This window comes from Streptopelia decaocto (genome assembly GCF_964273445.1).
Source record: "Streptopelia decaocto genome assembly, chromosome: 2".
NCBI lineage: Eukaryota > Metazoa > Chordata > Aves > Columbiformes > Columbidae > Streptopelia > Streptopelia decaocto.
This window is the reverse complement of record NC_138655.1, coordinates 67993919-68008070: the sequence shown is the minus strand read 5'-3', so window position 1 is coordinate 68008070 and position 14152 is coordinate 67993919. Positions and strand designations below refer to the sequence as shown.

At 37.9% G+C, this 14152-nt stretch overlaps 1 protein-coding gene across 5 annotated transcripts in view; it reads left to right on the top strand.

Moving 5' to 3' along the window:
• The window catches only part of LOC309436906 (poly(rC)-binding protein 3-like), a 151578-nt gene that overhangs the window by 75612 nt on the left and 61814 nt on the right, over positions 1-14152 (top strand). For all 5 annotated transcript variants that reach the window (XM_082046558.1, XM_082046559.1, XM_082046557.1 and 2 more), the window contains exon 2: positions 10688-10826. In XM_082046558.1, coding sequence (XP_081902684.1) covers positions 10749-10826 — 78 coding nt within the window. In that variant the 5' untranslated portion in view covers positions 10688-10748. The remainder of the gene's footprint in view (positions 1-10687; positions 10827-14152) is intronic.

Sequence of the window (14152 nt, the reverse complement as noted above, 5' to 3'; positions counted from 1 at the left end):
ATAAAGCTACATGTTTTGACTAACCACCAGTGATTGAGAACTTAAATATTCCTCTTGTGAGCATGACTTTTGAAGGCAACAATTCCAGTGACCTTGCGGGATATTTCCCCACTGCTTTTTGGTTTTCCTTTTATCCCTATGAATGATGGAAGTCTTCGCAGCACTCAGCCATATGTGCAGCTGATACAGCTGTGCCCCTGTTGGACCAATTTCTCTCTTCTTTCTCAGACAATTGTCAATCCATTCTGGTGTCAAGCGAGCACTAGTGGCATCCCAGAAGGGGTACTGTGACTGGTACCAATCACCTTGTGACAGAAGGATGAGATCTCATACTCTTCCCTCCCTCAGATGCTCTATGCATTTCCTTTTGGTTTTTTTTTGTTTTGTGTTTTTGTTGTTGTTGTTGTTATTTGTTTTGGTTTGTTTTTAATGACTATTTATTTTATCCATCTAGGGAGCTTGAACAGATTTTCAAAACACAGCCTTGTAAATAACATAATTAAGGTTATTACAAATGTGATATTTTTGCTTGTTTGTGTCAGAGATTCAATTATATTCAATATATAATATTTTTCTGTTTAACAAGGTGAAATGCATTATTATCATTAGCCTCTTTTCCCTAACGAGCAACTGTGTTTTATACTGGATTGAGTGAAACAACTGGCTCATGTTTATTGAACTGGATATGGCTACAAAATATTTAATTTACAAATAGGTTGGACAAATATATATTCTAAAGCAGAAGTAATTTCAACACTGACGGGATAAAAAAAAAAGAGAAGAAAGAAAAATATTAAATATCTGTTTATTTTGTGCTCATTGGGAACATACTCAATAGCTTAAAGTTTCCCATTAAAGAAGCTTCCATATTTCTTGGATTATTCTACTGGTTTGTGGCATTTTTTCCTTTGATCAGTAACAAGCTATCTGTACTCTCGTAGGTACAGGCAAAGAAAAGTATAGTTCTTCATTACATCTGTAAGACTGTTTCTACTAAATATAAAAATGTCATTTAAAAATCATACTATTCTTAATATTTGCTTATTTGCTTAATATTTGCTTATTAGATTATGACCCAGCAATCTTTTAACATTTGTCCACATCTGACTTGTAAAAAATTCACCTTGTTTACTTTCCAGCATTTAACCCTATTCTATGCATATATGCATACTATATTAAATATATGTAAATTTAAATCTTGCTCACCTAAAATACCTTGGAAATAGAGCATGGGAATGATTTCTTTAGTCTGTCAGAGATTTTAAAAAATGGAAAAGAGAACATCTATTTAGACTTGACTCTCTTTCATTTGGTGTAAATCTACAAGCAAAGTTTGTATGTCCTGAATATTTTTAGCTGTTTTATTTGCTTTGAATTAATTCAAGGTATATTTATAATTGAAACAGTATTTCAAAATAATAATATTTAATTGATGAAATGTCAAAGGCATGCACTTTAGGTGGCAGAGATAAATTAACAAATATAACATACATTCACAATGCTTAGGTCATAAGAATCTAGGATTTTTTCAAGAACAGGTGTGGACTGAAAATCTGATCTTATGTGGTTGGCCAGTCTTAAAAGCATCTCTGTGCTCAAGAGGCCACTCTCCTGCTGTTGGAGGTCTGTTCAATTTTTTCCCCACCTTCACTGTGACTTGTATGTATATTTCTTTCTTAAATTTATTATCTCAGACCATATAGAATGATTAATGCAAGTTAGCTGGAGTGTATGTTTCTTAGTTGAACACAAGCAAGTAAACCAAAATTTTAATTTAAAACTTGAGCAACATAAAAACAGAGATTTGAGAAACACGATGCTTAACTTGATGGTTTTGGAGCCACCGAATAAAGTAGCAGGTAAAGCTGATTCTGTGCTCAAAGCTATGATTAGAAATTATTCTTTGTTAAATATTTGGTCTACCGTATGCACATATTTTCTTCCCTGGTCTTGCAAACTGCCACATCCGTGATAAAGCTTGCAGTTCATTCCATTACATATCATTAGGAAAGGAAAGAAAGCACCTTCTGGTCCACCCCGAACTCGTCTTTGAATTGTCCTAGAGAATATTTGTGCAGAATAATTTATGGTGAGCTGCCATATCTTTCTTATTTGTGGAGGGGTTTACATTCCATTAAACTAATGAGGCAGCTTCCAGCAATGAGGGCTTTTAGCCGCCTGGCTTTTTCATATGCGTGGAAGAGCTAGTTACCTAGTGGTTCTGTACAAAGTACTGACCTGCACACTCTGGTGATATGTTTAGTTCATGGCAAACTGTAAAGGTGTTCTGTGCATTCCTGACAAGGTAATTCTTTATGGAATAATTACAGAAAGTAAAAAAAAAAAAAAAAAAAAAAAAAAAGATGGAAGATGTCATTGGCAAAAAAATCACTGTGGAAATTATTTACATCCCTCAGGATCCCAGGTCTGTTTGGCATTTGCTGAAGGCCATTATACAGCTTTTCTAGATTTTCCGAGACTTGATCTCCAGGCATTTGATAGCATTTAATACCTGATTGACCGGTGATGTTTTCTGAGGCTGTAGCTTTCTATATTTTGGCAAAGTGTGTAGCTATCTATTCACACACAGCATAGTATTTTGATATTAATTTATATTACATAAGTAATTCATCATTGAATGTCGATACTAGGAAACAGTTCTGTAAACAATGAGAGAGTAGTCTTTATTGTGCTTCTATGAGTTTTCTTCCAGTAATAAATTCACAATGCCATATTGTTTACTCAAAAGGCTTTACAAAAAATGGTATAAGTAGAAGGCTCAATAAATATGTTGCTGTTCATTTCCTTTACTAAATCAAAAAGAGAACAACCAGTGCCATTGGCTGAAGCATAAGCTTTTTGACCAGCATGAGGACAAGTGGTCCATTTAAATAATGGGGCTCATGTACATCAAATTCAGCAGCTAAACATCCATCAGTTGCAAACAGGAAAAATAAGTCTCCGATCTTCTGCTGTTCTCTTCAAAAATTATTTGACACCTGAACATCTTCAGCAAATTATACGTAACTATGTTGGTCGTATAGGGTAAGAACATTTTTTGTTTTAGGGAGAACACAAAGACAGCTTCTTTTATAGATAGGATAGGTTCTTCCTCTGACAAAAAAAAATAGTGTTAAACATACCCCTCAAGGAAAAACTAGTACTGCTTTACACACTTCATAAAATTACATTTGAAAGGCAGCACTCCTGGAGTCTTGCAACTTTTTATACTTACTATTGCCTTTAAAAGTTTTTCTGCTATTTTTTCAATCTGTTATTTCCTTATCAGTTCCATGTCTTTGGCAAACCTGCTGCTTCCAGATACCTATGGTAACTACAGGGCTTAACAAATCAGAGATATGGAGATTTTTCTACAATAATTAGTAAAAGGAGTACATGGTTTACTAAGGTATGTAACTGTCTTTTGTTGGTAGCTTTTAACTGGTGGAATAATATGCTGCTCTTTAATTCCCTTTGACTTTTGAACTAATTTTTACTACTTCTTTTGTAAAACAGATAGTTTGTATACTGTTTGTATACTGAGTATACAAATATGTCTGTTTGTATACTCAATTGTTCTTTCAGTTGCCCGTATTCAGTTTACTTTCATATCAATAATTGTTGTTTAGATCTCTTTGAGTATGTGATTTATGAATTTTGTGAAACCTTATTCTCTGCAGTATTTGTTTAAATTTCATTCTTGAGCTATTCCTTTATCTTATTTTATCTTCTTACTGAAAACACATTTTACCAACTCACACACACCTTTTGTTCTGCTAACACAAAGAACAAATTTTCTTATTTTTGGATCCATCCGAACTATCAACTTACTTAAAATGGGCCATGATACGATGATTTAATAGAACCAGGTTCTACAGATCCTGTTCACTTCATTAAAGAGTTAGAGATTAACATTCAGACTATTTTGGGATATAAATTATAAGGATGTGAATAAAATGTATGTTCTTATTCCTTTGTGTACAGTCCTGTCTAGTAATTTGGGAGATGGAACTGGTAAAGTAGAAAGGTTAATACTGCACCTGCTTCCTTAGCTATTGTACATTAATCAGATTCTCCTGGTGAGGCTTCTGTATAAAACTGGAGCACTTCAAAGCTTGATTTCTCCTGTTCCAAATAGTTATTATTGGGAGAGAAATCCTTTGAAGAGCTGTCATTGTTATTATTGTTACGTTATTGTGGGCATCCTGTGAGCCTTTTGTTCTTAGTAACCTCACAACCATATGGTTTAGTAACAGTAGATGTCTTTATCCTTCAGTTGACACAGAAACTGAAGAAATGTACATTCAGCAAATGTCCAGTCTTCTGCTTTTGCTTCAACTGACACCATAAATAGCTGCTGATTGTTATCACGTTTGAGTTGTGGGGGGTTTGGTGGTTTTTGTTTGTTTTGTTTTGTTTTTAACTGCTGCCAGTGTTTTTCTGTATAATTACACTGTTTAGTCCTTTGACATCCAGTGATGCTAATTTCAAGTGAAAAGCCAGAGATAATAACCGCTTAGCTTATCAAAGAACTTGAAAGTAAAGTGGTTATTTCTTCATTTAATAGCGTGAACCTTTCTGTGGCAGACAGCTTATTTTGAATTTTAAACCTTACATATATGGCTGGATGTGTTAATTTCTATTGATAATGTCTCAAATTCATGTCTTGTAGTAATTTTCTTATATTCCTTTCCGTTTCTTTCTCCTTTCCTATATTCCCTCCAGTTTAAATGAAAGACTAAAATCATGTAAGTAGCATAAATCTGTCCCCAAAGAACTCTGCTCTGTTGAAAGCACAGGTCCTTTCTTCTCGTCATGATCCCTGGCAGTGTTGCTTCTTCCAGTTCCCAGAAGGTCTCCCTCCACCTGGGAGGCTTCTGATCAAAACGACTTAGCTACAGACTTTTCATAGCCCACATTTCAGTTTTCTCTGTTATTTTTTGTTCACTCTTGCTATCTTTTTCTTTTTTTTAATGACACTTTTTTAAAAGAGTTCTTACTAAATAAATCAAATTCTGAACTATTTCTTCATAACATCAATACGTTACTGTCCAGCTTCCAGTTCTTCATAACTCATAATTCTCTTTGTTCATCTCCAAGTTACTCTGTTCATATCTTAGTCTCCTTGTTCAGCCCCTTCCTACAGCTTGATCATCTGCTTAGCTACCCCTCCTTTGGGACGTTTCTGTATCTTATGGAAATAACAGATTTACTGTGAGAATCTGGATGTTCTCATGTTTCCCTTACTGAAGTTTTCTTTTTTCTAAACCTATAGATACATGGGAACTAGATGACTGAATTTAATTGTCCTCATTCAAATTAGGCATGGCTTCTGCTGAATGTCACTGTAATTTGCCCCATTGTTTTTCTTTGTTTTAGTGGTGGGGGTTTTTTTCTTCCAGTGGAACAACTGCAATTTGTTATTTTTAGTTTTATCTGTAGATTCTTCCTTGCATTTTTCATAATTACATCTTTCAGTTGATGGTGATGAAGCACCATAAATAGGTTCAAGCGTACCTTTTGAGGCTTAAGCACAGGGAATGCTATGCTGGGTGCTGTGACCAGTTCCATCTTTCCTCACAGGTTTGGATTTAACAACCATACGATCAAGTTTTCACATACGAGAGCAGGCTTCCTCCTTGAATGTTTTCAGGCAGTTCTTACTTCCACATTGATTCTTTTCATGTTATTCTTTGTATCAGCCATCTGAATCTTAATCTCTCTTTTTCTCCCTACCTTCTCTCCTCGCTACACCTACTTCCTTTCCAGCACACCTGCGTGACTGTGTAGCTCCATCCCATTCCACCCCAGCTCCGTCCCATTCCACCCCCTACACTCTTTCTCTCCCTCCTCCCTCTCATGCCTTTGGATCTTCCAGATGAGTACCTTTCTTGGCAGATTTACAGATGTCAAATTATTTATTGTGGCTTTAAACTCAGAGATCGATTGCCTGATGTCTACCTTGGTACTATGTTGATTTTATGCATCTTTGGCATCTTGGCCTGCTGTGAAGTCGAAGGCTTTCTTATCCTGCGTGCCTGAAGTGGTTACCTTAGAGATTTAAAACACATATATATTTATTTTTCAGCACTGTGCAGCCATATTCTGTGCAGTGGTCTGCTTATTTTCTTGGGAGGCGATTAGTAGGCTGGAGCAGTAGGAAGAAAGGGCGGTCACGAGGTTGACTTATATTTTCTTGGGCTTCAGGCAACCATTTCACACTACGCCCTCAGCCATGTGGATTCCTAACCTGCATGTGTGGGGGTTGTGTCACTGCCCTTTGGCTGTGTAGTTCATGTTGTAGCTTTTATTAATTCAGTGAAATCTTTGAGGAACTGTGTTGTTCTTTGTAGTAGTCTGACGAACATGTGGCTTAGCTGCTTGTTGTTTTACTTTCTTGATCTATCAACAATTATAGAAAAGCCGTAGAAAATCGATGGTTCTTATGTAGTGAACAGTGAACAGTTAGGACATGCCATTTTATACCAACTTGGGATAGCTAATATTGAAAATGTATAGAAACATATTTACAGACAGAAGCATTTGCATAAGATAGCATGTCCATTTTATTGGAGTTTTCAAAAGGCTTTTTTATTTTTAATCATTTGGGTGTCTTTCTCTACCTAAAGAGAAATTTTCACTTTTTATGTGATAAACAGCAGTGTAAATGTCCTCAGAAGTTCACGGTCAGCTCCACAGGAGGATATTTGCTGGGAACTATCTGGCATGTTCTACTTTCCTGCATTCTCTGGGCGTGATTTTTTTGCTTTTCACCTGGAGCTGCAGAGCCCTTCATGTTGGATTTTGTGCATTCTTGTCCAGAGGCCCAAGGTCAGAAGCACGATGTTGTCCAGCTGACCTCCTGTCCCTGCCAGCTCTCTGCTGAAGGCAGGGTAAAATGCATCAACCCTCACTCTTAACATTCAACCATGTCAGTGGCTGTAGCTGCCTGCATGGTACTCTTTGCTCGCCTGCGAATCCCCTGATTTTCACCTGGCATCAGGAAAAGTGTGACACAATGATTTTTTTCGTAGTCTGAGATTAAACTCTCCCAGCCCCCAAAGTAGCTGTGGGACCTCATCATGCAGAACTTGAGAAAGGAAAGCCTCATGTATTTAGCCTCCTGTTTGCTCACACAGAGGCGCACATAAGCCTGAAACCTACCAAATTGTTCAAAATGCAGATTGTGCAAAGGAGGGGGAAATTATTCTGCTGATTAAATATTCATTATGTGGCTCGTATATTACAGCAGTACGTTTATAAATTCATGGATGTATTGCTGGTGTGTAGAAGGCTTTGAAGAGGGAACCATTCTCTTCCTTGTGCCATAATCTGACATCTCCATGCACAGAGAGATATAGACCAGCATATGTTTGTGGTGATGTCTGTGGGAAAAAAAAAAAATGTTTTCATTAGTTAAAAATAATAAAATATAACAAGGCATTTTATTCTAATCTGTCTTTAAAACTGAAATACCTAGATAAGTAACAGTTCTGTAAGTTTACTTATAAAGCTGTATATTTTTTACCAGAACACTTGGTCTCTCAGAACAACTAGAGCAGTTGTAAATGATGTGGCATAGTAAGAATTTGTTGTGGTTTAATCCCAGCTGGCAACTAAGCCCCACGCAACTGCTCACTCACTCCCTCCTGGTGCGATGAGGGAGAGAATCAGAAGAGTAAAAGTGTTCTCATGGGTTGAGATAAAAACATTTTAATAGGTAAAGCAAAAGCCATGCATGCAGGCAAAGCAAAACAAGGAACTCATTCATTCCTTCCCATGGTCAGGCAGGTGTTCATCCATGTCCTGGACAGTTGGGCTCCATCATGCGTAATAGTTACTTGGGAAGACAAACACCATCACTCTGAACATCCTTCCCTCTGTCTTCTTCCCCCCAAATACATACTGATCATGACATCATATGGTATGTAACATCCCGTTGCCCAGTTCAGGTCAGCTGTCCTGGCTGTGTCCCCTCCCAGCTTCTTATGCACCTGGTACAGCATGAGAAGCTGAAAAGTCCTTGACTGCTTAGCATCAGCTAAAAAATCAGTGTCTTATCATCATTATATCCAAAACACAGCACTGTACCCACTACTAGGAAGAAAATTAACTCTATCCAAACTGAAACCAGGACAGAAATCTCTCTTCATGGTATATGTATAGCCTTCACATATTCTTCCTTATCATGTATAGATGACTTTTTGAATTCATTCCTTTTGTATCTCACACAGCTGCCTAACTCTTTGGAGGCACACATGCTCTCAGCCCTCCCCCAGACATCTGTTCTGCTTCTCAGTACCAGGTGCCAGAGTTTGAGCTTGTTGGGAGGAGAGGCAAAGACAAAATCCTGCAAAAAGATTAGGTGGCAGTGATACTTTTAGCAATATTTTCATGGTGGAATTTTATTTTTAACATCTGTGGTTTAAAAAAAAAAAAGTTTTAGCTAAAAATACACTTCTTTTTTTTTTCCCCGATTTTATCTTAGAAAAGGTCAGGCTTGGGTGGGAGTTGCTTTGTTGTCTGGGAAAAGGCTTTCCTCCAAAACATTACCAAAAGTGAGCATACTGCTCTAGCGTCACAGCAGTAAAAGGCCATGGCAACTGTAGACCTGTATCTATTATTTTTCCCACATGGGAATACATTTTATTAGAAACAGAGCCATACTTTCATAACTAAATTTTGGTTCATGGGTCTTAAATACCTTGCTTCTACTTGAAACATATCCATTATGTGAAATTTTCAAGCATGCCTTAAGCTACTATGGGTTTCTAGAGATCTCATATGGCCAGTGTTACTCCTATAAAGTCTAGAATGCCGAGATGTATTCTACTGTGTATGTACCAAAGTGTGCCTGTTTGGCATTTGGTTTGTTTTGTGGTTTTGGTTGTTTTTTTTTTTTTTGACAGAGTTGAGTTGAAAATGCTTGGGCTGTCAGAGACAAAACATTTCCCTCAGCAAGGAGCAGGTGACCACCATGGGACCATTCCCTTCCTTAGTCTAGGAACAACCATAATCTCCTCCTCCCTCTTCATGGAAAGGACTGTCACGTCACTCAGGCACCTTGTTTCTCTCCTGCTTTTCTCCATCTGGATAGGTCAAGGATGTCAAACTCATTTTCACCAGTGGCCACATCAGCCTCACAGTTGTAACCAAAAATTACATTCGGCCCTTTGAAGGCAACTGTGAAGCTGATGTGGCCGCCGGTGAAAATGAGTTTGACATCTATGGATTAGACCAATTAATGGAGAATTGGTCCCACCAATGGCTATCGAAAATGCTGGTCTGGATACAATCTCTCAGAAGACCTTGAATTCCTGATTGCTGGTGGCTCAGCAAGTCTACCAGAAATGACTCCATACATGTTGCTTGTGCTCTTTCTTTAACCATTGCTGTTGACTTCTCTCACAGATAACACGCTCAGCTAAGATGGGCTTTTCTTTGGTTTAATATGACAGTGCTTAGTGGCTGTTAAGATGGATCATAATCAGTTGATGAAACAGTCTGCATGATACTACCTCGTAGGTTTTTACGGGAATGATCTGATAGGTCTCTCCAGTAGTTTGGTCCCATATCTGAGCTGTCTCCACAAGGGGTTAATAGCCTGTCATCCTGGTGAGACACCGCTGTAGGCTCTGAGTCACAAAACTGTTATCCCTAGGGGTGCTCATTAGCCAGTGACCAAGCTAGCCAAATTTTTGGGAAGTTCCAATATGTGAAGCTAAGAAGGTTGTCATTAATAAGAGATGGTTACTGAGAGGTGTGATGTCTGTTTAAGGGTTTTGTGCTCTATCGGATAAGCCTAAAAAGGGCAAAAATTAGTAAGGAGTCTCTAAGCTTTTTCTACTGTAGAATTTGCCTGCCCTTGGTAATATTCCTTCCTGTTGCCATTTTTGTTTGTGCTGATAAATGTCCTTGCATTAACAAACTTATAATGCATCTTGTTTATCCCTTCAAATCCAGCCCTTGCAGCTTTCATTAGCATTTTAGGATATTTATGGCTTTGTAAATGACTGAAAAATCTGCAATTTGTCATTAGGAATTAAGAAAAATCTTCCTTCTACTTAGGGCTGAATCTCAGTTTTGGCCTTTGAGGGACTGATCCACCTCTGGGTCTGGTAGACAAAAACAAAGTCAGACAGTGCCCAGATTTACAGCACCAAGTGGCTCTTAGTTACTCAGATGTCTTTGAAAATGTGTCATCTGCTGTTGCTGGCAGGCATCAGTGTTTAGGCTCAGAATTAATTTCTCTCTAGCTGAAGAGAAAACAAAAACATCTCTTCTGCAAGAGCAAGAAGAGGTAGTAAGAGGAAGAGAAATAAAAACAGCACCAGGCATGTGTAAATATGCATATATGTATTGCATATACATACCATAAAGTTTAACAGAGAAAGTGCTGTTCTGAAGAAAACACTGTATTTCACTCTGTTGTGCTCTGGACTTTCAGCTTCAAAATACCGGAAGTTTAAAGAACTTTTATGATTTCAAAAAGAAGTTTATCTTGTACTTGGTGAAGGGCTAAAGAGTTGGTCGGGGAGGGATAATAATCAAAGGAACCTTCTCAACACTGACCTGTAGCCCACAAAATCAAAGGGAAGAATGTTAATTGGTTTGTACAACATAATATTCTCAGTTCAGAGCAGCTTCAGCCACTCAATGGTACTTTTTTTTTCCTCTCGTTTTACAGGTTAAGTGAATAGAAAAAGAAAAACGAAGCTGCTTTCAAGTGTTGAAGATACAAGGCCAGGATGAACACGAAGGACACAAAAGCAACTGAAGGAGGTCTCAATGTCACGCTTACCATACGCCTTCTCATGCATGGCAAGGTGAAGCATTCACTGTTGCCACAGCGGTTGCCTGTGTATTGAGCGAGTGTGTGAACTCACCATCTGAGCCTGATGAAACATTGACAGAGGGTCTGCTCCTGCTCCTGTGGTCAAAAGCACCATTGCCATGACCAAAATATCACCCCCACTCTTCAAGGCATCATACTTAAGTTTGCACTGCAGCCCAAGTTCATTGGAACAAACACAGCTTGTAGTGAACCCATTTTGAGCAGATCCAGCAGAAAAAAAAAAAAAAAAAAAAGTTATTTCATTGATAGTTAGCCAAATTAAACACACCCTTGCATAAGTCTGACCTGCATATGAGTTGCCTTTCTCATCATTTGCTGGATTTTGCGGGGGTTTTTTTAAGACACCAGAACATTGATTTGTGTGAAGTAGTTGCCACAGAGATACTGTCTCTTTCTGTTCTTCGTTATTCTGATGTAGCATCTTATTAGAGTGAACCCTCTGATATACCAAGTATTTGTCCAGGTCCCCTGCGGGTTTGTTTTGGAAGGTTGATTGTCATATTTTTTCTGTCCAATGCAGCACTTAAGCACGCAGATAACTGTGAAATCTGTGCCATAGACAAAGACCCAATTCAGTACTGTCAGACTTAACAGTCTGATGGCTGTTTATTTCACATTGCCAGATCACAAAATGGGCTTTTAATTAAAAAACACGTTTTATAGCTATGTTTGTATTATTTGAATCAGGCAATGCTAAGCATTTTTAGGCTTAATGAATGAATGTTATATAAAGTAGATGGTTTTGGCTCCTTCTTAACAAGGGACAGTGAATATATAAATATAATTTTGGAGATCAAATTTTTATCTATAAATCTAATCCTAGAATTTAATTTAATAACTAAAAATGCATTTACATATTTTAAAAGTGCATGCTTTTAGCCTATGGCATGAACACATGTGATATACTCATAGCACAAATAGAAGGCAAAAGTATCTCCCCCTGTATTTTACTTATGGAGCTGCTAAGAAGTATGATGGGGTACAGTTTACGATTGTCACTTAAAACAGAAGTTAGGTTATGTGAGGTCAAATTATAAATTTTCTCAGAAATCGTTCAAATATTTTGTTTGAATCCCCCCCCCCCGAAATATTCAGCTTCAGGCAGGCATCTGGTATGTCAAATCTGCATCTTAAATAGGAATCTGTCAAACAAATTTAATTACAGCCTCTCTTACCAAACCCACTTAAAATCTGTGCACATCTGCACTTAAAATTAGGTCTTAGAGGCTGAATCTACCTGGTTCTGGTCCCGGTCCAGAGAAACATTAGAACACATCCTTATCCTGGTGGGTATAAATAGTCCTGTTGGTTTCAGTCCAGTTCCCATGTGCCTAGGTGTGCTTTGCTCTGCTTCTTTCAGAGTCATGCCATTAAAGCAAAAATCAAACATTTGTCATTTTCAGGACATTTGAGTTAAACCGTGGGCTAGGGGCTTTTTTGAAACAAAAGACATAGTAATCAGAAATGAAATTAGAAAAAGCTGATTTTCTGCATTGAACATGAATGATTGTGTGTGCATCCACTTTTAACAGTAACAGATGTTATGTGTCCAATCTTCAATACATATGTAGTCACAAGGGTCTAAATTAAACCCATAAAAGCTACAAAGTTCAAATTTTAAGTGGGAATATACCATGCATCCTCAGTTAACAAGGCTCGAGGGGTATACTGTTAACTCTACTGTGCTCTAATTATGTATCTTATTGTTCCTAAGTACTGAAAAGTGTACATTAAGTCAGAATTTATTTTGGTGATAAAAGTCAGACCCTTATGATTTCTTTGATGTCATTTCTGTGATTTAGAAATGCTAATATAGAGGAATGAAGGATATCTGAGTCAATATGTACTCAGTGTGAGAAGGTCACTCTGAAATCTGTATGTGCCTCTGAAAAAGAAGAAGAAATATATTTCTAGGCTCTTTCTTAAGATATATTGTGGTAATGACATAGGTGGAAATTGCTGATCTCTAATTAGTATTTCTAGACAAAACAATTAACTGAAGCAGAGCTTGGGCTGTAAATAACTGGTCATAACTTGGAAGAGAAGAATGGAATTAAAAGCTTGTTTTTAAAAATAGTATCACACTGGATTCAGTTAGATAATTTTAAAGTAAGAACATTTTAGAGTTAGTTATCTATGAGTGCGTTTCATGGAATTATGAGGGTCTATTCCAACTAACTTTAATTCCGTCTCTAAACCTCTATTACCAGTGTACCTTTGCATAGGGAAAGTCTATGTACTTTGTGACATTTGCATTCATTCTGATTGAAAGTCCATAACTTGTGCTACTGAGCTTAGTTTTCTTGGCTGTAAATCCTGGAGACTTAGGAAGTTTTCAGTGTGCACTTTTAATGTGATTCGTATATGGGCTTTAAGTCAAGGATCGACATTTTAATTATGTAATTAAGCTAAATTATGTACCTGCAGACAGAAAAATCAGGATTTGTATGAATGGACAGACCTGTGTAAGGGAGTAGGGAATAGAAGAACATCTTTAACAACAAAAACCAAAGCATATAGCAAAAAATCAAAGACAACATTAGTGTCTGGTGAAAGGAAAATGGTTGGGAACAGTCCTGAACTCTACAAGTACCCAGGGCCAGGGCCTCACTGTAGGTAGGACACCTCTCATCAGCTTCTTTGCTTTATCTTGCTTTGGGGAAAAAAAGGTGGCTGTAGGTCCAGCTGAGCTCCCATGATGCTTTGTGCAGATTCCTACTAAGGAGGCTGGGAAGGCCACTTGGAGGACCAGCTCAGTTGCTCCTCCACACCCTAGTAAGATTTGAGAGCAGCTGGCTAGCAACGAGGGAAAGCTTTGGTTTTCTCAAGGCAGATGTTAAGGGAGGGCAGCAAGTGTTGTATCCATGGAAGCAGCAAAAAGCCTTGTGCAGGCCCACTACAAAGCCAGCCACCATGAGCCACCAAAAGGTTAACCTCAGGGTAAATGTTTCCAGGGTCTCAGGTAGCCTTCTGAGCCAGGGCTTCAGAAAGTGTTAGATGATGTAAGATGAAAGGCCTAATTTTCATCTTGCGCCATGTTACATCAATGAAAACATTATGATAGTGTGAAAGCCCTGAGGAGAAAACATGAGCAACACAAAACGTTTCTCATACTTTCTTGTGATGAATTAGAGGGCAGGTGTTAGGGAGTCTGCTGCAAGGACAGTGCTCAGATGTTCTTCACATCCAGAGAGAAACAACTGTCTCCTTCTGCAGGGAATTTTAAAAGCAAAATTAGGAAAATCTTCTTGTACAGATGTGTGAGGAAGGAAGGAGGCATGCTGCAGCATCCATCGC